Source organism: Lingula anatina, chromosome 7, assembly GCF_051362555.1.
Source record: "Lingula anatina isolate TDL-2025a chromosome 7, LinAna3.0, whole genome shotgun sequence".
Taxonomy (NCBI): Eukaryota; Metazoa; Brachiopoda; class Lingulata; order Lingulida; family Lingulidae; genus Lingula; species Lingula anatina.
The window spans coordinates 23,948,383-23,974,793 of record NC_141773.1 but is presented as its reverse complement, the minus strand read 5'-3'; the positions used below and the strand labels follow the sequence as shown (position 1 = coordinate 23,974,793).

General features: G+C 38.9%; 1 protein-coding gene across 1 annotated transcript; it reads right to left on the bottom strand.

Moving 5' to 3' along the window:
* Positions 1-389: 389 nt before the first annotated feature.
* LOC106150787 (uncharacterized) lies at positions 390-13,447 on the bottom strand. Its single transcript, XM_087018124.1, has 8 exons — positions 12,791-13,447; positions 11,169-11,404; positions 10,449-10,597; positions 9,461-10,215; positions 7,894-8,118; positions 5,503-5,622; positions 3,937-4,195; positions 390-3,755 (listed from the first exon to the last, which is right to left on the bottom strand). The coding sequence occupies exons 1-8, from the start codon at positions 12,980-12,982 to the stop codon at positions 994-996; spliced, it is 4,698 nt and encodes a 1,565-aa protein (XP_086874250.1). The 5' UTR covers positions 12,983-13,447; the 3' UTR covers positions 390-993.
* Between the last annotated feature and the right edge of the window lie 12,964 nt (positions 13,448-26,411).

Genomic DNA, 26,411 nt, shown 5'->3' with positions numbered 1-26,411 from the left:
TAAGTGCGAGTCCGGCGAGTTTAATATCATGAGTAACCGAGTAAAATGACTTCGTTATGAATGTTTCGCACATTTCTGGAAATAAAAAGTGGCCTTCACTGGTAACAAAAAACCCAAAGTATACCTTTATTTTAAAAATCTTGATTTAAATTGAAAATAGAGCAACGTGATTTGTTTCTATTCTATTCTATTTCTATTTCTATCCTCAAGTTAATCTAATTATAACAGGGTTTGAATGTGAGATACAGTGCATACAGAATATAGGATCAGCAGAAGACATACTGTAAGAGCACCCTTAGATATAATGATTTAGTGACACGCTTTAGGAGGTAAATGGCAGACTTACTGGTAACGTTGACTTAGTTTGCGAATCTTCAGTGGGACATGTAAACAGTTTACATCATGTGTATTTATTATGATAGAAAGTTTTATTTACAAGATATGTCTCTTTCACTTTTAATGAAAAGGTAGCTAAAACATATCACTTGACGACAAATCTAAAAGGTAAACTTTACTTAAACAATACGTAGTTCATAAACCAAGCTTTGGGTATATGTCAGTATTCATTTGTATATAGACTAGCTATCCGAAAAAAAGTTCGAGGCTTTACTAAAATCACTTTCTGCAAAAAAAAAAATGCATTGGGTGGGGCGAATGAACAATAAAGGACACGCTGTCTCAATCCAGCCTCCAGGCAAATGCAAATGCATTATGACATCACATTCCAAGATGCACGTTTCAGGTCTTTAACAACGTGTTTCGATGATGCACTATTTTAGCCAATTGTTCGCCAGATTCCAACGTTTAGAAGTTGTTTTTTTTTTTTACTTCACTTTATCGCACACGGAGCAAGATGTTCATAAAACCACCGTGTACTAATGGCTATAACCATTTTCATGGTCCTCAACATTTGGACACTTTAAAATACATCATGTTATTGCATGACTTAACTTTGGTATAGTCTACATATGCAGTGGTCTCATCGATATGATGTTAGGAGAATTTGTAAAGATACGACTCATACCAACACTTGCATATATCCGGACATGTAAAAAATCTTCTGCACCACGATATGCAAAACGCTTTCTCCTCAGTATTCCCACGACAAGACGTGTAATGTGATCGAAGAAGGAGGTACTCATTTTGGTCAGTAATACATTGGCATTGATCTTTAGGACATGTACCAGGCGTACGGCAAAGGTTTAGACACTTTAACCAGGAGTGACGTTCTCGTTTACTGTCACCAACTGGGACTGGAAAGCACACTTTGGGCTTGCGGCCTTTATCTGGCTTCTTCACTACACTGGGTTTGGTTCTTGGAGGCACCGTTGTGATTATTCCATTAGAAGCTGTGGTACCCGTTAGAAATATTTCTGCCGTAGTTGATGGCGCAGGTGAAGTATTTTGGCTTATAGCCTTTGCTGTTGTCCCTGTGGACATCCCTGTCAATGATGTGTCTTCGTCCGTGGCTGATGACCCAGTGGTTATGACAGTGGAAGAGATATCACCGGGAATTGAAACAGAGGGCGCCACTGAGGAAGGTGTCACTGGGTTTGTTGTTGAGGAAAATATCGCCGCGGTCGTTAATGGAGTTGCGTACTCGCTGCTTGCCAGTGAGGAGGGATTTGTACTTGATACGGCTGAAGCTGTCGTCGATGGCGATGTAACATTACTCTTCCCAGAATGGGAAATCGTGGTAGCTCCAGCTTCTCCAGATGTTTTTGATGAAGTTTGTGAAGTAGTTTGTGCGAATGTTGCTGATGTCAGGTGATGATATATTGTAGACTTAGATGTTGTTGACTCCGACCTCGTTTGTGATACGCTAGTACGAGGTACATCAGGAGTTGACGACACGAGAAGAAGATCATTTGGTGTTGCTGTTGCTAGTGGTGAAGTTCCTGCTCCTTCCTGTGTTATAACCTCCGGCGTCGGCACTGCTGCGGTTGAGTTCGTCCTTGTGATCTCCGCTGGCGTCCTTGTTGTCGATACTTTTGTTGTTTGCAGTATTGCTGGCATTGTTGTCTGTCCAGATGTTGCTGTCGTAGATATAATAGCTGTTGAGGTGTTTATTGTCGAAGCGGTTGGTGTTTTTGTTGCCGTTGACGTCGTCGTCGTTGAAGTAGACGTTACTGTTAAGGATTGGGTTATAGTTGCTGGTGCTGTTGTTGGTGTTGTACTTGATGTACGTGTTGTTGTCGCTATACCTTTAGTTGTAACTGTTGCTGTTGGAAAAGATGGCAACACTATTTCTGGCGACGTGGTTGATGTTATTTCTGCTACTGTTGGAATGATTATTGTTGTTGTCCTCTTTGTAACCGCTGTTGGCGTCGTTGACGCTGCTGTCTTAAATGCTGGTGCTGTGGTTTCCCCGTCTGTTGTTATTATCGGTGTTGTTGTTATTTGCGCTAATGTTGTCATTTTGGCTGAGCCGGTGGATGTGGCTGTAGTTGTAGGCTCTATTGTAGTGGAAGCAGTGGAAGATCTTGAGAATGTATCTTTTGTTGTCGACACTGTTACTGTTGCCTGCAATACCTTTGTTGTTCCCGGGGTTGATGTTCCTGTTTGGGTCGCCGTCGTCGTTAATAACGGCGTCGTAGCTATTGGCTTATTGGTTGACACAAGAGTCGTTGATGTGGGCATTGTAGTATGTGTCGTTGTTGATGGTGTTGAAAGTGGTTTAGTCGTGAGTGTTGCTGTTGTTCCTGGTGAAGTTGGTGTGGTAGAATATGCCTTTGTTGACGTTGTTGATGTGGGCGTAGTAGTGAATGTTGTTGTTGTTGGTGTTGATGTGGGCGTAGTAGTGAGTGTCGTTGTTGTTGGTGTTGATGTGGGAGAAGTAGGATGTGTCGTTGTTGTCGATGTATGCGTGGCAGTAATCGTTGTTGTTATTGTCGGTGTTAATGTTGGTGCGGTAGTAATTATTGTTGTTGCTGGTGTTGATGTTGGTGTTATAGTAAGTGTTCTTGTTGTTGGTATTGATGTATGCGTAGTAGTAATTATTGTTGATTTTGTCGGTGTTAATGTTGGTGTATTACTAAGTATTGTTGTTGCCGGTGTTGCTGTTGGAATGGCCGTGTGCGTTGCTGTTATCAGTGTTGAAGTTGGTGTGGTAGAATATGTCGTTGCTGTCGGGTTTGATATTTGTGTGGTAGTTTGCTTCGTTGTTGTCGGTGTTGGCGTTGGGGTGGTGGCATTTGCTGTTGTTGGCAGTGTTGAAGTTGATGTGGTAGTAAATGTTGTTATTATTGGTGTTGAAGTTGGTGTGGTAGACTGTGTTGTCAATTTTGTTGTTGATATGGGCGGGGTAGTAGGTGGTGTTATCGTTGGTGTTGATGTCGACATCATTGTTGTTGGCAGTGTCGATGTTGTTGGAGTCGTCAGTTCAAGTGTTGTCATTATCTGTGTTGCTGTTTCTGTGAGTGTACCGGTACTGTTTAAAGGTGGTGAAATTGTTGTTCTGGTTGATGTTGGTAGTTGTGTCGATGTGAGCTCTGCTGACGATGTAATTGTTGGTGAAGCTGGCATTGTTGTTTCTGTAACAGGAGAAGTTATCGGCGATGTAGTTGATGACGATGACTGTGTGGTAGCTGATTGCGCTGTGCTCGCAGCCCCTGTTGTTTTTGTTGTTGTTGCTGCTGAGGTGGTCGTCGTGTCGCCTTCAAGAATGGCAATATCGGCACAGTTGTAAAACGTCTCCTGAGCGCCACACCCTCGGCAGTACTTCCCCGTCGCTGCATCCAATCCCCAACTATTGGCTGATATTTTAAATAAAAATAAAACATTATTAACATAAAGGTATAACATCTATTTATGCAGATTCACATACATGTACACAAAAATATACAAAAAAAAAATATAGTATTGAATAACTCGAACTTGAATATGACTGCAAAACCTTACTAATGATGAATTGAAATTGGTGCAGTTTTCCATTACCTGTAACGTACTTCCATTGCAACACACAGTGGAACCCATGCACGTCGTACGGTAGTTGTAAACTATAGCTATGATACCCAGTTGTAAAGTTCACAGGTAAAGGGTGGCGTGCACTGCCATCCATAAACCGTAGCAGATGCTGGTCAAGACAAGCTTGTGTCACGGGAACAGTTTCGTTTTCCACAGGGCACACACGGAACTCGATCCATCCCCCGAGTTTGTTTGCGGTGAATTCAATTACAGTTTGTATGGTTTGTCCCTATTGTGATAAACAAAAGAGGAAACTAGACAGCTTATTATAATGTTGACACTGGCTATTGTGCCAAGTGTATATAATAAGACACGTTGACTTAAAACGAAAATACTTATTGTTTTATACTGAAATCACCAACACAGACATTGCGTGTCTTTTGATTTCTCTAGCTGATTCTCTTTAACACTCCGTATATACATGCAGTGGAGATTGAATTGTTTTAGCCAAATGTGTCCTCTCTGCCAACGAGAAAAGAGTAACATGATTACGTCATCGATTTCAGTTCCTCGCCCTACACAACACGGCTCCCACAGTTTCCTGCATATTTACCTGTGTAAAGACAGCAGTCAGGTACCCCGTGACAAACCTGTATGTTTACCTGTGTAAAGACAGCAGTCAGGTACCCCGTGACAAACCTGTATATTTACCTGTGTAAAGACAGCAGTCAGGTACCCCGTGACAAACCTGTATATTTACCTGTGTAAAGACAGCAGTCAGGTACCCCGTGACAAACCTGTATATTTACCTGTGTAAAGACAGCAGTCAGGTACCAGGTGACAAACCTGTATATTTACCTGTGTAAAGACAGCAGTCAGGTACCCCGTGAAAAACCTGTATATTTACCTGTGTAAAGACAGCAGTCAGGTACCCCGTGACAAACCTGTATATTTACCTGTGTAAAGACAGCAGTCAGGTACCCCGTGACAAACCTGTATATTTACCTGTGTAAAGACAGCAGTCAGGTACCCCGTGACAAACCTGTATATTTACCTGTGTAAAGACAGCAGTCAGGTACCCCGTGACAAACCTGTATATTTACCTGTGTTAAAGACGGCAGTCAGGTACCCCGTGACAAACCTGTATATTTACCTGTGTAAAGACAGCAGTCAGGTACCCCGTGACAAACCTGTATATTTACCTGTGTAAAGACAGCAGTCAGGTACCCCGTGACAAACCTGTATATTTACCTGTGTTAAAGACGGCAGTCAGGTACCAGGTGACAAACCTGTATATTTACCTGTGTAAAGACAGCAGTCAGGTACCAGGTGACAAACCTGTATATTTACCTGTGTTAAAGACGGCAGTCAGGTACCCCGTGACAAACCTGTATATTTACCTGTGTAAAGACAGCAGTCAGGTACCAGGTGACAAACCTGTATATTTACCTGTGTAAAGACAGCAGTCAGGTACCAGGTGACAAACCTGTATATTTACCTGTGTAAAGACAGCAGTCAGGTACCCCGTGACAAACCTGTATATTTACCTGTGTAAAGACGGCAGTCAGGTACCCCGTGACAAACCTGTATATTTACCTGTGTAAAGACAGCAGTCAGGTACCCCGTGGCAAACCTGCCCCCTGCCTCGTTATCTCTGGGGCCCTGGAAGGGGTCGCCACATACCCCACAGTGTCCGTTGTTTACCTCCCACAGGTTCTACAATAAACACATGTATATCTATGACTGTTTGTCTTGGAAACATTTTAAATAAAAAAACAAACATATGAACAGGCAAATAAAAAAAAACAAATGTATTATACAAAGCAGATCCTTCATTATTCATTTTGTAAAAGATCTCATTAATTAATGTCCGACGCTTGACTATTTATTTATTACTATATCAAGTATACGACTTCGGTCGATTGCTTACTTTATCGATTCTGATTATACTGGTATATGCAGGGCGTACACATCAGAGGCCCACACTGAATTCAAACATTAACACTTGGTCTAGTTTGGTAAACTGATAGGGTAAAAGGTTACACTTAAAAAAAATGTATATTGCTGGGTACGGGTCATTTAACTTTAGCTAATCCTACTCTTCATCAAATTAACAGGTAAAGGCCTTTTATCTTTTTTCCATCTCCCTTTTCTTTTTTATGGAAATTTGCATGTGAGGGTGCTTTAATATAACCCCAAGACCCCACAATACATTAAATAGTCCTTTTATAATGAAGCCCCAACGGGCTCTCATCTTTGGATAACGCGATCTTCGAAACTGGTTTTAGGGAAATTAAGAGGTTCTTATGTCTTAAACTAAATGATTGAATTAATAAAGATTTAAAAATACTAAATTCAGAGTATTTTCCAAAACAATGGCCCCTGAGATGCAGTGATTTGTGGTTTCACGTATATTAATCACGCACGCAAAAACAAGTCAACTTCAACATGGATGTATACCATAGCTAGCCTTCAGACATGATATTTACATGTACTGTGATTAACTTTATTATCCATTTCCGTGACGTACCATACCGCCTAAACGCCTCGGGCTACAAAGTTTTGAACGAGAGGAAAAGAACTATGAATAACAGTTGCATTTATACATGTGAGTCAGTGAAACGTGGGCAAAAGTTGGTATCTAATAATTATACTTTTGCTGAATTACTTGTTAGTCCATAGCTATTTCATTCTCATTTTAAGACATTGATTTGACTTGTTCAAGGAATTTAACCACAATCTGTTTTACGCGATATCTGCTCCTATATACGGACATAGCATAGACAAATCAACCTCAAGGTTACTATGAATATTAGGCTACAACATCAGGTCAATGACACGATGGGAGTTAATACAATATACAGGGGCGGATTTAGACCGTCTTCTGGGTCTTCCGGAAGACAGTTAGATTTTCAAGTTCACGTTAATGAGTATGTAATTTTTTCTGTTGCAAGAGGGTCAAAATGGAGGCTGGATCAACAATGATATTTTGGATGACTGTAAGAAAATATCGCTGGATCCACCCCTGAATATGACACCCAAGTCTTCCTCTGAACACACATGGAGAGTTCAGATATGGAGGTATCATGACGTAATGATGATAGATCTCCTAACACAAAAACATTGTGTTTTTACTTCTTCTTCACACCTTAGTTGACGTGACGTGACACCCTATAGGTCATTTGTTACAAGTTCTCTCCTCTTGATGCTATCAACCTTGTTTTTACTAAGATACATATCGCAGTTCATGGCCCGAGCTGATTAATAGTCATATTTCATCAAAGTTCACTTTTTTTGCATTTTTTAAAAACTTAAAAGTTGTTATCCATCGGTGCCATTCATTTTTTCTTGTCAAGCATCTGCAGTTTTAACTGTTTAATGAAAAATACCTACAATTACGTCTCAAATGTATTTTTAATTATTTTTCAGTAATAAATTTTTTCGCACAAAACTGATTTTTTTCGTGAACTGAAGATGCGAGGATGTTATTATTTTGGCCTGAAACAGGGGATTTCATAAGATATATCTTAGCATAGAATCGTTGGAAAGCAAACAGACGTTTTATACTTTATAATAATAATGATGTCATTTATGAAATGAAAAAGACTTTTTTTCTCGCCTAATAGTAGGAAAAGTCATTTACGCAGTAAGAGATATACACACTTATCTGGTATAACATGTTCCTCTTTTGTTTATGGTTACACGTTCAATCTATAAACACAGTCCATTTATACATTTCTTAATTTATTTTTTATTTGGTAAATATTAATTTGCTATTGATACAGATCTCATCTATATTTCGAGGAAAGACTTTTCAATAATTATGGTTATTTTATTGATTTCATGTTTTTATAACTCAATCTTCTGGACTTTCGTGGACCGTCATACATCTTCTCACACGGGTGCACACATGCACACACGCACACACGCACACACGCAGCGTGTAATAAAACATACATGTACAGTATGTGAAGTACCAGTACTTACATGCCATCCACCGCAGTTCAGAGCGTGATCGTCGTAATTTCTGGGGGTGGGGAACCCAAATCTCCACGCGCTGGACCTCATAGGAGGGGAGACCAGCCGTCCGTTACCCTGCACGACGTCTACTGCGACCACTGTCCATATGGCGGCCACCAATAATACACAGTGACGTCTACCTCCTCTGTGCTTATAATCCAAATTATTCATTTTGAACACACCCGCCAATCCCTACTGGTGCACTCTTCAGACAAAACTTATCCTCGGTTCTCTTCACGTTTTCAACCTCGGCCAGTTTTGTGTCTCACTTCCTAAGACTAAGTCTTATCATGTGTTGATCGCTGTATTGTATCACACACTAGTTGAACATTGCTGTCACCTGCGTTACTACACCGTTCTGTGTCGACTATTGTATACTTCAGTGACACTCGTCTTCAAACAAGACAAAAGTGGATATATTCCAAAGTATTACCAGCTGCTGTAATAGATGTAAATCAACTGAATTACGATGTAAAGAGGATATGAGCACACAGTCATCCCTTCCCTCCTCTCCCATGACTAAATGAGCACGTATTACCAGCCCCGCCTACTCCCTGCTACCCCCGGGGCAGACCCACCCCTACCTACCCCCGGGGCAGACATAGATAACGCCCGCCAACTGACTGCTCAAATAGGGTATATTAACTTGATATTAACATCATTTCCTGTCGTCACATATATAGGATAAGACGTTGATCGTCATCCCTTTAATTCAATATAAAGATATAATAGACAATACCAGACGCAGTATTGCGTGCTGATACAAAATAGATAATGTAAGTTTAAACTTTGTCCTTTTTGATATTTTGAGGCTATAAATCATCAAGGTTCTGCATACCATAGATCGTGTAGATTTGTTTGTATGTTGGTCACCAGAATACTTCCATTTAGTTGAAATATGTACATGCCTCGTGTTGAATAATACTGCAACAAATGTGAAAAAAAAATCAAACGCTGCGCGACTAAATAATTTTTATTGAAGGATGCTCGAGTGCTAAAAATACGTCTATACGAGACTTTATTCATGGGGTATGCTCTACATTAAGTGACGTATTTGAATAACCTTCAGGATACTACCCATCCGTCTTGCCAACGTTTTCGCGCTTTTAAATGAAGCGTTTATCTTAAATAGATCAAACGGCGCAGAGAGAACCCCAGGTAATATGGGTACAATTGTAAACCAAGTTGTTTCAATTTTTGCATTTTAGCTTGTTCGCTTGTCATCTACTCTGATTTATTTGTCCTTTGTATCCATAATAAGGCCTGCCGAACTTCCGTATTACCCACTGCACCGTTACATTTACACACTGCGAATTCCCTACATAGTTGCATTAAACATTGTTTCAAAAACTTTCAAAGTTCTTCATTTTTACATGTAGTTATTTCATTGTCAGTTTTTTCGGACTTAATTTCATGTCTTGCTCTATCGCCATGTGCCTGTCGTGGTTTTATATCCTCTGATGCAGTCACCTCCTTACGCCGTACCTAGCAACAATTATTTTTTACAATTTTAATTACGCTATAAAATCAACACCATATCTTTTAGTTTACAAGTACAGACCACCATAAGCCCTGGCCTAGAACAGCCTGCTGGGGATTCTGGGCAGAGTTCCCGACACCATTTGTTTGTTCCAGGTCGAGATTTCCATTTGCCTTTGGGTACGCACTCCATTTTGGCACTTTGCGTTTCTGTGGAATGCTCAGGTTTGGGTGTGTCCAGTGTTAGAGGTGGGGGCAATGGTTTAAGGCCGTCTTGGGCGTCTGGACTGCCCTGGTCGTGTGAGTTGTCTACTGGGTAATGTATTTTCTGTGGTATTGGATCAATTTCCTCGCCTGGCGTTCTTAGTTCTGTTGAGTTATAACCCCTGAACGGCTCTGCGCCGCAGAAGCACCAGTTTGACTGAGTTGCGCACAAGGAGGCGAGAGAGCAGTGGTTTCTACAGTAACCCAGTGAGTTCATGCTGCCATACTTCGTGTAAAAGGACCTTCGTGGCCATGGATGACAATGACGGTAAAGTGACCCTTCGTTTTCAGCGCTCATGGTCTTGCACACGCAGTACCTGGTGTCGCAGACGTCAGCCGTGCACGTGTCTCTGCAATATAATTTCGCGCCAAACACGCCATTGTGCTGACCCCGAGGCCGGCCGATGCAGCCACGTGATCCAGACGCTGGCAGGACGGTAGGTGATTGTTCGGAGATGGTGACGTCAGCGCAGTTGATAAAGTTTTCCTGGTTCCCACATCCGATACAGCTTTCTAAGGTCACCGGGTCCCTGCCCCAACTATTGCCTAAAATAACAACATTAATATTATAACTCTATGGAAAGCTTGCCACAGACAATGAAAAGGTGTTGGTTGATGCACTATTACATATAATACCAAATAAATGTCACCAGGCAGGTGATGGAAAGTATCATGAAGGTTACAGAATACCGTATGATGATAATCAAGCACAGTGACAAGTAAAGGTAATATTGGGCTCAATGTAGCTTTTTAAATAACAGTTTATTCAAGCTTTGTACCTGTATTGTACATCCACTGCATAACACACTGTTTTTCACAAAACACGTCCTCCGGTAATTTCAGCAAGATGTAAAAGTCGCTTTGGAAGGGGGCTGTCCTGGGGATGTGCCACCTGGTGCCCGTGCCATCAGCTAGTCTCAGCAGGTGCCTGCAGTGAAAGCAGTGCTCACGTTATCAATATTAATGTCGAAACTTAAATCCTTATGAAATGTAAGTAACTGGTGGCCACGAAGACATGATAAAGTATTCAATAGGACACTAAGAGGAATTGTACCTACTTGACTCGACGGGAAGGAACGCGTTTACATGATTTTGTGAAAGTATTGCATTATATTATATTATATTACAAAAATGGACAATAGAAGTGTCACACCCTGAATCAGAGTAATCAAAGTAGTTAGATCTTGAGCAGTTATAGGCCTAATGCCTGGTCTACTTATAATGTGACTTACGAGTATAAACCGCTGTACCATGGAATTGTACTGTTGGTCTTTTTGTGTAATTTGATGTTAATAAAATGATACCAGGAGCATATCATTCCACAGTCATTTATCTCCCCCAAAGTATTGGTTCAGTAGGGGTAACACTTCTATTATCCAATGTGTGTATATTATATTATATTATATTATATTATATTATATTATATTATATTATATTATATTGTAAACTGTTACCAGGTAAGTTCTCATAATTCAGATGAATCCGACATGGTAACCTACCTGTCTAAACAAGCTTGTGTCACAGTCTTGTAAAAATTGTCATTTGGACAAAGACGAAATTCAAACCAGCCCCAGTGATTGGCTGTCAGTTTCACGTGGACCTTGATGACGTCACCGCGAGAGTATGCCCCGGAGATGATTGGCTGAGCATAGATTCCCGGGGGTTCGTTTTCTCTCGGTCCGTCCCAGGGGTCACCACACACTCCACATTTGCCTCCATTTTGTTCGAACTGAACCTAGGAAGAAGGAAATGGATAGTGATATTGAGTTTCAAATTTAATCTTCCAAATTTGCTCCTATGTAACAGTTTCTTAATCATTGAAAATTATTTCATCCTTATGGCCAAAGGCGACAAAAATTAGAACAGTGGCTAGTCGGTTAATGACGGTTTGCTAAGTGGTGCGTTTTGAAAATCATAATAGTTTAACGACCTCCGCGTATATGTGGATAAACACATAATGATTATATGTCCAGTAGAAAAAGTTTGAATTGCATTTTCTTTTAGCAGAATTCAGATAATGATGACGACCATAAAAGATATAAAACTCGACCACGAACATCAAAACTGTCACATTTTGCTCCATTATCTTCAATCTAATTTACTCGAGGAAACCCGCACATAACACTGACTTTAAAAACAACCACTTTACTGAACCCTCCCGCAATTAGCCGGCTGCATTGTGTTGTTAGACGACCAGAAACATAGAATAGGTCAATTTATTCCTCTTCAAGGCCATTTCAATCTATCACATAGGCCCGGAAAGTGGACATTTATGATTAAAGTTTATGACCAAATTATCCAAAAGTGGTTTAATTTTGATTAGCGTAATTTCAATAAATATAGATTTTGTTCATTTTATTGTTCCGCAAGCCGTTACTATCTTCCCCTGGTTTTACTTGGATTTCGACCAACTTCAAGAATGCCATTTTTTGTTTTTATATAAAAAATATTACAAAGAAAGAGACATATGTAGTGCCTTAATGTTTTTACCCCTTATATCAAAATATTTAGTTTAATTTTAATATTGAGGTTTAGTCTCGAATCTGACATTGAAAATGCTTTATTTTCTACCTTTGCAAGTATAGTCAAGGACAACCTGCCAGTAAAGCAGATTACACAATTGGTAAAATATCGTTATGCTTTATGTTACGTTATGTCAGCATGCGTAGCGCATGGAGTCACTGAAATTACCTAAAAAATAATAGAATATAAAATGCGCGTACAGAAATTCAACCGATGCCTAGGTTTATTTCAATTTAACAAGAACTCCTTGTCCACTGAATGGAGGGGAAATAAATGCGCGTGGCAAAGTAAAACATAATCGGAATTTTATCTCACCCTTACAATTATATCCCATGATATCTAGGCGTCTTAACGGACCATTGCCAAGTTTTCAAGTATCTAAATTCTATTATGTAACGTTTTAAATTAATATTGCTTTTAAATGGCGCATTTTTTTATTTTATTTTATTTTATTTTTATTGTTTTTTGCGCCATTGAATTTTTAAGAAAAAATACCTACAGAAGATAAAATGCAATAACAGCTAGATTATTTCTAAAACAATGATACTTATAAAAGATGTAAAATGATTTCACACGAAAGAAATTAGTTGATATTCACCTGAAATCCTCCACAAAACAGCTGATTATCGTTATAATTTGTTGGCACGTCCCGCCGAAATCGCCACAGGCTGGACCTTTGTGGGGGGTCCAGCAACATCCCGTGTCCTCTGACTGTGTGCAGGAGCTCGTTAAGCACCACCAACAATATCACCATCACTGTAGATTTCATTCTCAAATATTGTAGCTGCATTGATGTTTGATTACGGTTTCGTTCTGCAAGTTTTTCTTAGGATTGGCTTCTTTCAAGAAATGTCCCCTATATGATATTTAATTACCGCGATCCAGGTACATAACTCATCTACGATACTTAACAAAAGGTCTTTTAAAAATTCGGCATCAGGGATCTTTTATACTTGATGCGTCCATTACTTTTTTCGGTGAACCATTTGTTGGGATTTCCGCTGGGATGAACTCCAACATCAACTTAGTTCGAAGTCATAAATGAACAATAGAAGTGTGACTTAAAAACCAGGTTCGCTTCCGCCATTTTTCATCCGTTAATGATGTGTTTTCCCCTTTCCCGGACAGTTTTTTTCACGATTTGCACCATCACATAGGTTGTGTACGTTCAGAAGTGTGCTTGTCATGCTGAACTTATTGACAAGACACCTGGGGCGCTGTGATCGCTGCCAGGAGAGTCACGTGACGTGTGTCACATCCTCTGCTTACAGTTAAAGCGGTTTTTAACAACCCGTATGACATCATTCGCAAAGCTTTGATGTCTAATTTTCACTGCTTTTATCACTTGTTGCCAAATTTTGATGAAATGAGACCATCAACTAACGCTTGTCAAATATGAATGTCATTGTTCACATTCGTTGGATCTGATTCATAAAATGTGACAAAAGCGTTGGATATTGATGCACCCTAGCTTGGAGGCGACACATTAGTGGTCCCCTCTTTATGACTGGGTATTATTTACTGATTTGCACACTATATTTAAGGCATTAGACACCAAGCTTTAAAAGAACATGAGCTCATAGTTCCCGGTAGTGAGTTTGGTTGAACCACACTGTGTCGGTATGGTGATTCAGGTATGGCTCTTGTTATGAGAGGAAGATCAACAGAAAAGAGACAGTTAAGGGTGAGGGTGACAGCATCCCTGATAGTTCTGACCTAAGGTATGGAAAAGGTTTGTAAATATTATATCAGGTCATTGCTGTCTTCTGTGAAAACTGTCCACGATCACGGACGAGATTTATTTCTTCAGCTGTATTATTCATCGTTATTCCTCAAATTAATTATGTGGAATAAAAATTTTAATCTATACGTTTTATGACCCCCTGCTAATTTTAGCGCCAGTAAAAAGATTACTGTCTAGTCAAGGACGGCGGATTGTGTCGATGCATGTGGGAGTTTTATTTGTAGGTGCATGCATCTTTATTTGCAAGCATGTACATTTATTCTTGATATACGTAATATTATTATTCCTCAAGAAGAGGAAAAAAAGAGTTAATAAAAGTTGTTCAATAATTTTGCGCTTTTAAGAATGATTCGTGTCTTGAATACGTGATTGTCACCGAGACGCCATTTGGCTGTTAACCAGTGAAACAATTTTGATTTTTTTTTCAAAATTACATTTGTTGATGAAGCTGTCTTTGTCATAATTAAGTCAAATGATGAAATCAACATAACAAATTTTTTGTCAATTTGGTCGTGTTCACTGGTCCACCACACCGCACACTACACTGGGTGCAGTCTACAAAACCCCGCCACAAATGGCCATGTAGGACCTCACGCTTTCGCAGCAGGGTAAAAACATTTAACTGCTTTTATGTCTCAATAACAGACGCAGTATTGTCACAGGTGGAGTTAATGTCTTACTTAATGTCGGTACCATATGTGACCCGTGTTCAAGTCTGGTTAGTTGACTTAACATCTTTCTTACAAAAAGGTCGTTCAGAGTTAATTTAAAAGTCATGACATGATCAGAGACAGGTGAAAACTGAAGTGATTTACGAACCCCTTCAAACCATATCTGGCCCTTGGTATTAAACAAATGTAGATTGGTTTCTTGTCTAGAACATTTGATTTATTTACATGTATCCAGTTTATGTTAAACATTGCTTAAAAATACGATGCGCTTTTAACATTTATAAAGCAAAAAAAAAAAATCCAGCAATTTCCCTTTAATAGACAAGGTAATCTTATCTATATTTCGGTGGAAATTCTTATCTACAAACCTGTTTCTCGAGTTTTGAATTTTTCTTTTTACCGTTATGAGTGATATTTACTATTTCCCATTTTTCATTTCGAGAGTGGCTGGAAATTCAGAAGTTTTAGATTCAAAATTGGTGTGATCATTCACCTGGCCTGTATTATGGAATAGTAAAGTGTACTCGTGGGATTATGCACAATGTTTTAAATAAGTTAATCAGTTCTTTGCACCTTTTGAAAAAGTGCAAAAATCACGTCGCCAGTCTTGGATCTTCTGGAGCTGCAGGCTTTTATCAGTTTCTATGGTAACGTGACCACTTCCCGTTTCCACATCGAGGCTAACTTTGACCAGCACACTATAAAGCCTGTAATGATGTACAGTATGGGCCTGTGTATACAGGACACACTAAATCTGCATCTATTTCCAAATACCGTCTCTGGGCCATTGCGCTACGTGTGACATCTTTCACAACTAACGCAAACAAGAAACAAAACGTTTCATCCCTATGTTGGATATCGAAAAATTCGACTTTTCCTGGCATAATTACATGAAGTGACCCATTTTCAAGACTTATTAAGCTATCCGAAACCTCAGCAGAAATCACAGATAAGAATGCAGCGTGAAATACTCGGAGACACTTTGAAGAACTAACTACATGATTCAATAAGTACTTATTTAGGATCATACAAGACTGGCGAAATGTTCGTGACAACCTGTTTTGAATTGACGTGTTTTTTCTCGGGGGCACTTCTCAATGCTGACAGAAATGGTGACCGTTTTCCTGCTGCCAGTGCCTTAAAATGTGTTAAGACAGTAATGGGTGTCTAAGTTCTTGCACCTGAGACGTCAACCCCGAAAGCTGCAGGTGCGCAAATTGATGTGTTGTTTCATTTCTTTTCAACTTTCGTCTAGAATGCGCTGTAAAACAAAATAAGTTCTGTGATAATGAATGCTACAATGTACGGTTTTTCTCCAGTGTGCAACTGATAAAAACATATTTTGATTGGTATAAACCTTTTAGTAGCAAAGTGTAATGTAACCTTTAAATCGTCAATCCATTATTACTTTCAAGATCGGGAGTCAGTATTTTATATGGGTATAACAAGACTTGCTGTTACGGTCCTTTGCCTGACTTCTGCGAGTTGGTTTTCTTCTCTTGTATCCGATTCTCCATTTCGCGATAGTATAAAGGTATCACATTCCCTCCTGGCTACAATTCCTTGGCACGCACATTTCTATTCTATGTTAATTACAGCAACCAGCTCCCGCCTATGCACCGACATTGTACAACATAAACGGCTGAGGGCCCCTGAGCCCTGGCTGAACGTCAAATATCTATCAATCATGAACACATTATCATGAACACCAACATCAATTCCTGGAAGCTGAAGATACATCCTGATATATATAGAGAGAGGAGGTTTATATTCCTAGTAATATCTGACAAACATGGTGCTAATTAAACCTAATTCAGGATCGGATATATCTGCAAACATACTCCAGACTGTATCCAGCTTGGGACTGACGTGCTAAAAAAAGGGGGCCGAGACCCCCGTCTCTTCATTCTATTCCCATGTATGCAAGCTATTGCTAAAAGTCAGGCTTTAAATGTTTAATACAGGTGCAGTGCGCCGTGATGACCTGCGTGCATCTTTTATATACAAATGACAAACGGTTCATGTATTCTTATATAAGCTCTAAACCTGTCCCGCTGTAGGGCAAAGTTTAACACACCTGGACGCATGATGTCGCACCAATGACGTCAGTATTGATTTTCCTCATATCTGCAGGTAATTCACGGAACGTCGTAGTTAATTGCACGGTGTACAGCCGTATAGCCGCTAACTGTATGTGCAGCGTTGTTATCTACAGTAACTTCAAATATTGTTTGATTTCATAGAACGCGCTGTGATTAACTGCCTATCAATGATCAAATGTTGCCTTTTGGACACTTTGAAGGTATTAATCCCATTGCCTGTAGACAGACATGGTTAGGAGGAATAACTAGGACCTCTGTCTGTATCCACGTGATAATGAAGGTGACAGCAGTTTTAACCAACTTTTGACCAACATCATGTGACGATATTTTGGTTTGTCTGTGACCCGAATAAGGTAAGTTAATATAATAGTTGATATGACTATCATATGTTAACGTCAACTGCTCGGAGTGTTTCCATTATTTTCTCTTTGTCTCGTAGGGCGTCTTTGCTACCTTTACATCTTCCACCACATTATACAATCTTAAATGTCAAGGAGTGTCACACGTGAAGGATCGCCGCGTTCGTAAGTGTAAAATTGACCCAATGTTAAATCGTGCTGATAATAAGAGTTAGTATAGTCGGTACATTGTACTGCAGTGCGCTGTTTATTAAGTTTCTTTATAAATCAGAGCATTCACACTGTATACACAATTAATCTTTAGTTATTACGACATTCCGGTGTTAACCTTAATACACAGTGTAGACAGCAGAAGACACATGTACAACACGACGTGTTCATCAAACCTGTTGACAAAGCTGGGGCAGAGAGATAAGACTGAAATGCTATTTCAGGAACACACACCAGCTTTATCTACTGTGGGCTGCTATAGAGATTGGAATTGACCCCGCCATATCACAAAACGTTTATGTTCGTATGAGATTGCAAGAGAGTCAATTTAGACTTATTCCATCTATTTCATACGTAACAAGGTAAACTATTCATGAAAGTATTGCCTGCAATATGCCGTGACCGACATAAAGACAATCACCACATCAAAAGCACCCCAGTTTATTCACTGAAGTCAATGTTTCATATTTGATGTTATATCGAGTGTTAACATCATCGTTATAATCATATTCACTCTTAGTCGGGATGGTCTCTGACTGAGAAGAGTTTTCTCCATATCACAGCTAAGTCTGCACAGCTCCAGCAAGAGACCGGTAGTATTGCTAAGAAATAGAACAGGAGAGGAAAAAATCACCTTAAGTCCGTTTAACCTGATTGGTTAAGTATATGAGCGTGAATATTAGGTCTTAATTGCCATAGTACATGTACTCCTTCCATTTTTAACGTATTGCAAAATAACATCAGGCCTGTGAATAGAAACCTGAGTCAACGTAAAGAAAGAGCGACATAATAAGGCCTCATTTCTTTTGAAAAATACATTTACTCAGGAACAATGCTACATTTGCTAAAGCGCTGAGGTAGAAAATGCAGCGCACAGTTCAGGTAAGGTAAGTGTCAACAGAGATGTGAAGATTGGATTGGAAGACTGTATTTTTATATTAACTTTACCACTACGCGGTCTGTATACTAACCGTAGTCTAAGTCGGTCAGGGTGAGGTGAGTGCGGCTTCAGTTTAGTTCACCTCTGAGTTTGCTATTAATCAGGATATACGATGTCTAGATTTAAGCTAATAGGCTAGACAATAGCTTAATCCTCTTATTAAAAAATGTACAATTTAAGAAAACAATGTGTGCAAATTGCTATGTGATATTTCACTGTTAATTGTAACTTCTAAATCTTTAGCCAGAAAACTGGTGTATGGAAGGCGAATCATTATGATTCATATAATATGGAAGTGTTTCCTCGTAGGACTGTGGTTTCGCTTTATCAACCTTTCCTTCTTTAGCGGTACTATTCTTAAGGACAAGCATGTGCAGACAAGGACGACTTTGGACCGGAATTTTGGGCTTACATTTACATTTACACTGGATAGTCTGATAAAAATAAAAGACTCACACTGGGTCGTCCATCAAATCAGTTTGGCCGTCGTTACGGTTTTTAGTCTAGGGTGGTGCTCGTCTTGAGAGAACTGAGGAGAAAATTAGAGACATGGCTTGGTTGTGGCTGAATCTGGCTATATCTCGCTTGTTTTTGCTGCGCTCCACACACCTTCAATGTTTCAAATATTAGGTGATACTGCCTGCAGAGAAAGGAAATAAATAATTGCCAATATCAAAGTCAACGTTGCCCCCCAAAAAATGTGCGCCAAGATTTACACCTATCATTTGCGTCCGTAGTTGATAAAGTTAATAAACTGTCAATTTAACTGTCAAGTGTGCAGTGTAATATCTTCAGACACCGACCTCTGTACAGGAATAGAGATAACACTGACTCATAAAATCAAACACTGGTAAATCGATTTAATCGTCCGTTGACTATAACTAGACCCTAGCTGTACTATTTTAAGTCTCCATCAAAACACTACAATATAAATATAATTAAAAGCTAAAAAAAAAAAAAACAGGTTCAAGTCCCTGCCAGCGGTTTAGAGTAATCGTTTATTGAGGAAGAGATGACTTAGTTTTTTATGCATAGAAGAGGCAAACTACTTACAGGGAAGAATGGGTTTCTCCGCTAGTTGAGGCGTGAAACACAATCTACGTGTAGAGTTTGCATGAATGGCACTGGGAGAAAAAAAAACGGACTCTCTGTTAATGAAGGAGAAAGGTGTGACGAATGTCAGTTGTCTGTGGACTAGACTTACAGTGGGCGGACAGACATGCTTTAAACAGTTAACGCTATGTGAAAATCGTTAGGATCTGGTAAGAGCAAGAACAGCGATCGTCATATGGACCCCGCTTACCAACCACCTGGACTGCTGTGTTTATAAAAAGGTCTAGTTGTGAGGGTTGAGGATTGGACAGCTGACACGTGAATATTTAGGGATCAGTGGCTGATTTAGAGAGGAGGGTCAGGGGGATCCTTACCACCCCCCCCCCCCCTTCGATTTCTGGTCCCCTCTTGAAATTAACATTTTGACTAGCTGAATCATACGGTAGTTGTAACCCCTACTGATTGGCACCGCTCGCCCTCTAAAGTACCAAAATTTTTCGGGGCCCTCCAGCGGTCCCGAACCACACGCCAAGTGTAGGGAGGGGGGAGGGGGGAGGGGGGAGGATCGGCTTCGCATCCGCAGACCTCCTTCAAATAATTCTGGGTCCGTCCATGGAGTTGTTATACCCAGGGTGTTCACAGCTTACCGCACGCCTGCTAGCCCTGGCCCGCAGGTCATAGGTGAACACAGTTTATATTATCTCTAGTCTAAATTGTAAGGGAACATTCACAAGTTATTGACTTGCTTTGTTCTTTATTGATGCAGTGTTTATTTGCAACAACTGTTACAATCATTATTATTTCACAGAGTTTCCATACAATTAATTCTCAATGTTTGCATTTTGATCGTTATTCTTTTCACAAGAATTGCGTGAACTCGTGAGGTTAAATCTACCAAATATAACGTTGATCAATCGTCGACACACAAGTAACACAACTAATATAAGACCATTCCCAGACCCTATCGTACTAACTTTGGAACGAACTATCTCCAAGGGGATTCTCGTTTAATGTGCAATTAACTTACGCGGCTTAGATATCTGTCACGCCTACTGTAAAGCTGATAGGGGTAAAAAAAACTAGGGGTAATAAACTAGCAGCTTTAGCAGGCGTGTTAGAGATCTAAGCCACTTAAGCTAAATGCAATTTAGCAAGAAACCCCGTGGAGATGGACCGATCTTGTCAGATCGATCTAGGGATGTGAACCAAGTCTATGAGAGCTATGAACAGAACTCTCCACTATAGTCCAAGAATTTGGTGCAGAAAAAAGGGTGAATTGTGCATTTTTTTTACCTACAAGCATGAAATTTGGCACAGTGGTAGAGAATGAAATTCTTAGCAATTTTGGATATATGGGCATGTCTGGAAATTCCAATATGGCCGCCAAATCCAATACGGCCGCCACAAATACTCTTTTCAATGAAAACCTCTAATATATAGTCCTATAATGGTTTAAAATATCATTTTATTGCTGGAAAATATCATGCTATGAATGAATTATCAATACCCGCTTCTACATGTGTATAGAATTCCAAAATGACCTCCAAAAGTAAAATAAGCAGTCTACTTACTCAAAATATGCAGTAGTTTTGTGAAATCATCAAGCACTTACAATTACAAGCATAAAAAAATTGGCACAGTTGTGGAGAACATGATTCTAAGCAACATTGGATATAGGGGCATGTCTGAAAATTCCAATATGGCAGTCAATTTCAATATGGCCCCCAAAATACCCTTTCAAGGTTAAAGTTATTTGTATAGTCTTTGATGAAAATATCATCTAATGGTTAGAAAATACCATAGTATGTATGTAACATCAGTATCTGCCATTTTAGGTTTTAAAATTCCAAAATGGCCTCCAAAAGTCAGTGGGCCACAAGTATTGAATTGTAATCACTCGTGAAAAGGCACGTGGGCTTTGCAACTACCTGTATAATCAGCATATTCCTACTTGTGCAGGAGCTATTCTACAGAGTTTGTAAAAAAGCATCAAACATGATACATTTATTATGTCCTGAAAACAGTCCTTCTTTTGCTAAACCAAAATAAGTAGTTTGACTTTTTGCTCTGGATTCTCATTTAGACCAATTCCCAGTTAGCAATCTACTTATATGGCACTCATGGGTGACTCCCCCTTTCTAAGAAAAAAAAGTATCGTGCAAAATCCATAAAATGTGAAAGAAACACAAAAATAACTTAGCCCCAAAGAGGCAAATATAAAAAAAGCTTGGGGTGTACCAATTTTGTCTGTTGGTTATGATTCTTCAGCTAGCTCAGTGCATGGCGCTTCATCAAATGCTCACAAATATAACAAAAATGACAGCTAATCAAACATACAGGTCTCAACAATTTGGTGTAGTGCATTCATAAAGTACTAAAAGCAGGGGCACATTTGAACTCGGTAATCTTATGATGTTATCTTGTGCTTCAAAAGTAAATTAGAAAAGCTTCTAATTTCAAGAAATGGATTTAGTACATTTGCAGTAATGGTTACCTAGAATTTAGTGAAAATTTACGAGCAAAGAAATAAGCAGAGGGCAGGTGTTGATACGTGCTGTATCCAAGAGTTGCATTGCAGCCTTCAAACTTCGTGCACTAAAAAGAAGTACTGGTAGGCGCCAAACTTTGGTTTTCATTTGATCATTCGGCAACTTGTTTAGTTACAAACTTATACTTTCAAATAAATGAACATGATAATATGGAATTAAAATGCTTCAGAAAGTTAATACATATAAAGCTTCAAAAATTCAGGGTGTATTCTGAGAATTATACCAAGAAATTAGTGCAATATGGACTTTGAAAGGTAAAAATTCATCGAGATTTCCGGCATCATTGACTCTGTGGGACAATCCAGAATGAAGCCATGGGGAGTATTCACTTACCCAGATAACAAAATCTACCTTTTGCAGGTAGCTCCTACCACATTTGTTTGTAGTTATGTGTGCAATTGCTAACTGTGGTGAGGGGAGTCAGAAGCACTGGAAGACTGGTCCTATATGGGTTCACACTAGTAGCCTACATGTACTCACGCATTATTGCCCCTCATGCATGTAAACTGATGCTTTCTGGTGTTAAAAATGACCAATGCCTCTTGGTATTTTGTTGGGGAAAGTGGATTACATGTAGAAGCTATAGCTTTAGGCAAATTCTGGGAAAGCTGAGGGAAACACAACTAAAGCTAGGCACACATAAATGAATGAAAATTATTCAACCAAATAAGTAGAAATTTCGGTGTAGCTAGCTGTTATCCTCTGTTGAGATATTGTCCATTTACTAAAGTAATAGGTTGATCACCCATAAAATGTGCAACACCTACTTGAAAACTTATTTGTGAAAATACCTTGATATTTTCATATCCTTGGCATTTACATAATTGCTGCATGTGGTGTCACAACTGGACCAAAAGGAGTCCTGTTCCACTTTTTATGGTCATTTGGATCTTAATGTAACTAAAGGAGCGGTTTTTGATAATTCATCTAAACTGAGCTCTGTTTTCAAATGAAAAAAGATTAAAGATTGTTATAAGTCAGATTATTAAGTAGAATGTTTACTTTCAAAGGGTTTTAGTGGCCATATTAGAATTTTCAGACATGTCTCTATATAAAAAAAATTGCTTAGAATCCTGTTCTCTACAATTGTGCCAATTTTCATGCTTGTAGTTTTAAATGCATGATGACTTCACCATACTGCTGCTGTGAGTGGTCTGTTTTCTAATTTTTGGAGGCCATTTTGGATTTCTATACACCTAAAGAAGCAAATATTGATACTTCATGCATACCATAGTTTTGTTTAACCATGTAATCTTAAGCTATTATAGGATTATATACTTGAAGTTTTAATTTGAACGGGTATGTGTGGCGGCCATATTGGATTTGGGGGCCATATATTGGAATTTTTAGACATGGCCATATATCCAAAATGCTTTGAATCCCGTTTTACAACTGTGCCAAATGCCATGCTTGTAGTTTTTTGCTCGCAAATTTTCACTAAATTCTAGGTAACCATTACTGCAAATGTACTAAATCCATTTCTTGAAATTAGAAGCTTTTCTAATTTACTTTTGAAGCACAAGATAACATCATAAGATTACCGAGTTCAAATGTGCCCCTGCTTTTAGTACTTTATGAATGCACTACACCAAATTGTTGAGACCTGTATGTTTGATTAGCTGTCATTTTTGTTATATTTGTGAGCATTTGGTGAAGCGCCATGCACTGAGCTAGCTGAAGAATCATAACCAACAGACAAAATTGGTACACCCCAAGCTTTTTTTATATTTGCCTCTTTGGGGCTAAGTTATTTTTGTGTTTCTTTCACATTTTATGGATTTTGCACGATACTTTTTTTTCTTAGAAAGGGGGAGTCACCCATGAGTGCCATATAAGTAGATTGCTAACTGGGAATTGGTCTAAATGAGAATCCAGAGCAAAAAGTCAAACTACTTATTTTGGTTTAGCAAAAGAAGGACTGTTTTCAGGACATAATAAATGTATCATGTTTGATGCTTTTTTACAAACTCTGTAGAATAGCTCCTGCACAAGTAAGAATATGCTGATTATACAGGTAGTTGCAAAGCCCACGTGCCTTTTCACGAGTGATTACAATTCAATACTTGTGGCCCACTGACTTTTGGAGGCCATTTTGGATTTTTAAAACCTGAAATGGCAGATACTGATGCTACATACATACTATGGTATTTTCTAACCATTAGATGATATTTTCATCAAAGACTATACAAATAACTTTAACCTTGAAAGGGTATTTTGGGGGCCATATTGAAATTGACTGCCATATTGGAATTTTCAGACATGCCCCTATATCCAATGTTGCTTAGAATCATGTTCTCCACAACTGTGCCAATTTTTTTATGCTTGTAATTGTAAGTGCTTGATGATTTCACAAAACTACTGCATATTTTGAGTAAGTAGACTGCTTATTTTACTTTTGGAGGCCATTTTGGAATTCTATACACATGTAGAAGCGGATATTGATAATTCATTCATAGCATGATATTTTCCAGCAATAAAATGATATTTTAAACCATTATAGGACTATATATTAGAGGATTTCATTGAAAAGAGTATTTGTGGCGGCCATATTGGATTTGGCGGCCATATTGGAATTTCCAGACATGCCCATATATCCAAAATTGCTTAGAATTTCATTCTCTACCACTGTGCCAAATTTCATGCTTGTAGGTAAAAAAATGCACAATTCACCCTTTTTTCTGCACCAAATTCTTGGACTATAGTGGAGAGTTCTGTTCATAGCTCTCATAGACTTGGTTCACATCCCTAGATCGATCTGACAAGATCGGTCCATCTCCACGGGGTTTCTTGCTAAATTGCATTTAGCTTAAGTGGCTTAGATCTCTAACACGCCTGCTAAAGCTGCTAGTTTATTACCCCTAGTTTTTTTTTTTTTTACCCCTATCAGCTTTACAGTAGGCGTGACAGATATCTAAGCCGCGTAAGTTAATTGCACATTAAACGAGAATCCCCTTGGAGATAGTTCGTTCCAAAGTTAGTACGATAGGGTCTGGGAATGGACTTATATTAGTTGTGTTACTTGTGTGTCGACGATTGATCAACGTTATATTTGGTAGATTTAACCTCACGAGTTCGCGCAATTCTTGTGAAAAGAATAACGATCAAAATGCAAACATTGAGAATTAATTGTATGGAAACTCTGTGAAATAATAATGATTGTAACAGTTGTTGCAAATAAACACTGCATCAATAAAGAACAAAGCAAGTCAATAACTTGTGAATGTTCCCTTACAATTTAGACTAGAGATAATATAAACTGTGTTCACCTATGACCTGCAGGCCAGGCATGTCTGAAAATTCCAAAATGGCCGTCAAATCCAAGATGGCCCCCAAAATACCTTTTCAAATTAAAACTTCAAGTACATAGTCTTCTAATAACTTAAAATATCATATAAAGGTTAGAAAACAACATGGTATAAATCCTTCTGGGCCCGGTTTCATCAAGGCTGGATAGGCTATCCTGTGGATAACACTATCCATGGTATAAATCTCTTATTCTCTGGATAGTTATCCTCTGTGTAAATTTGTGTTTCATAAAGGCTGGATAAAGAGCATGATAGTAATACAATGGATAAAAATTTATCCAATACCATATTTGGAAAAAGACATTCCCATAATGCAGTTGGTTGCTATAAACATTATAAAAGCCATGATAGTTTCTAACAAAAAGTGGTCTATACCATATTTGGAAAATAAATAACCCATAATAAACAATATTCTAAGTATATTTCAAGATGGTACATTCATTAAAATAATGGGGAAAATATCTACAGGATATTTTAGTGTCAGTGTCAATAACACATCACATTGCATTAGTTGTGCCTCATGCAATGTTTACACAGATTTGCAGTTGAAGGGCAAGGTCGTGACATACTTTCTACCAAAATGGCTGACTTGGCACATTTGGCAGATTCTGTCAATAGTAGTGTAGACATTTTTCGTCGATTTAAAAGGTATGTTTTAGTAAAATAAAGATAATTGGTTTCTCAGGGAGATTGCATGGGTTTTGTTCGTAGCAGGCGCGATGTCAACTTTGATAAAGTCTGTTACGTAATCTATTGATTCAGCATCACTTAAACCATCAAAAGCAAACGTACATCTAAAATTCTCTTTCTTATCATTCTACTCCTGTGAAATCTCATAGGATTTACTTCCAAAGCGAACAGGTTCGCCATTTTTGATGATTTAACAGCATGACAGCAGATTTATCCCACCTATTTCGAGCGGACAACTTTATCCTCTGGATAAGCTGATTTATCCCCTGGATAACGCTATCCACTGTTGATGAAATGCACTATCCTCTGGACAGCTCTATCCAGAGGATAGCGGCCATTTTTAGCCATAGGATAGCGCTATCCAGCCTTGATGAAACCGGGCCCAGGTGTATAAAATCCAAAATGGCCGCCAAAAGTAAAAAAGCAGACCATTTATTCAAGATATCCATTAGAATGGTGAATTAATCATGCACTTAAAACTACAAGCAAAAAGTTTGGCACATTTGTGGAAAATGAAATTCTCAGCAAGTTTGGATGTATGGGCATGTCCGAAAATTTAAAAATGGCCGCCAAATCCAAGATGGCAAATATTGATA

What these genes read in the sequence shown, in the direction of transcription:
- LOC106150787 (XM_087018124.1), bottom strand. Translation starts at nt 12,982, where the DNA reads ATGCAGCTACAATATTTGAGAATGAAATCTACAGTGATGGTGATATTG. An exon ending in TGTTTTGTGGAGGATTTCAG is followed by an intron (nt 11,405 to 12,790) that starts GTGAATATCAAC and finishes CCTTCTTCCTAG; the next exon opens with GTTCAGTTCGAACAAAATGG. An exon ending in CTTGTAAACTAAAAGATATG is followed by an intron (nt 8,119 to 9,460) that starts GTGTTGATTTTA and finishes GTGCACCAGTAG; the next exon opens with GGATTGGCGGGTGTGTTCAA.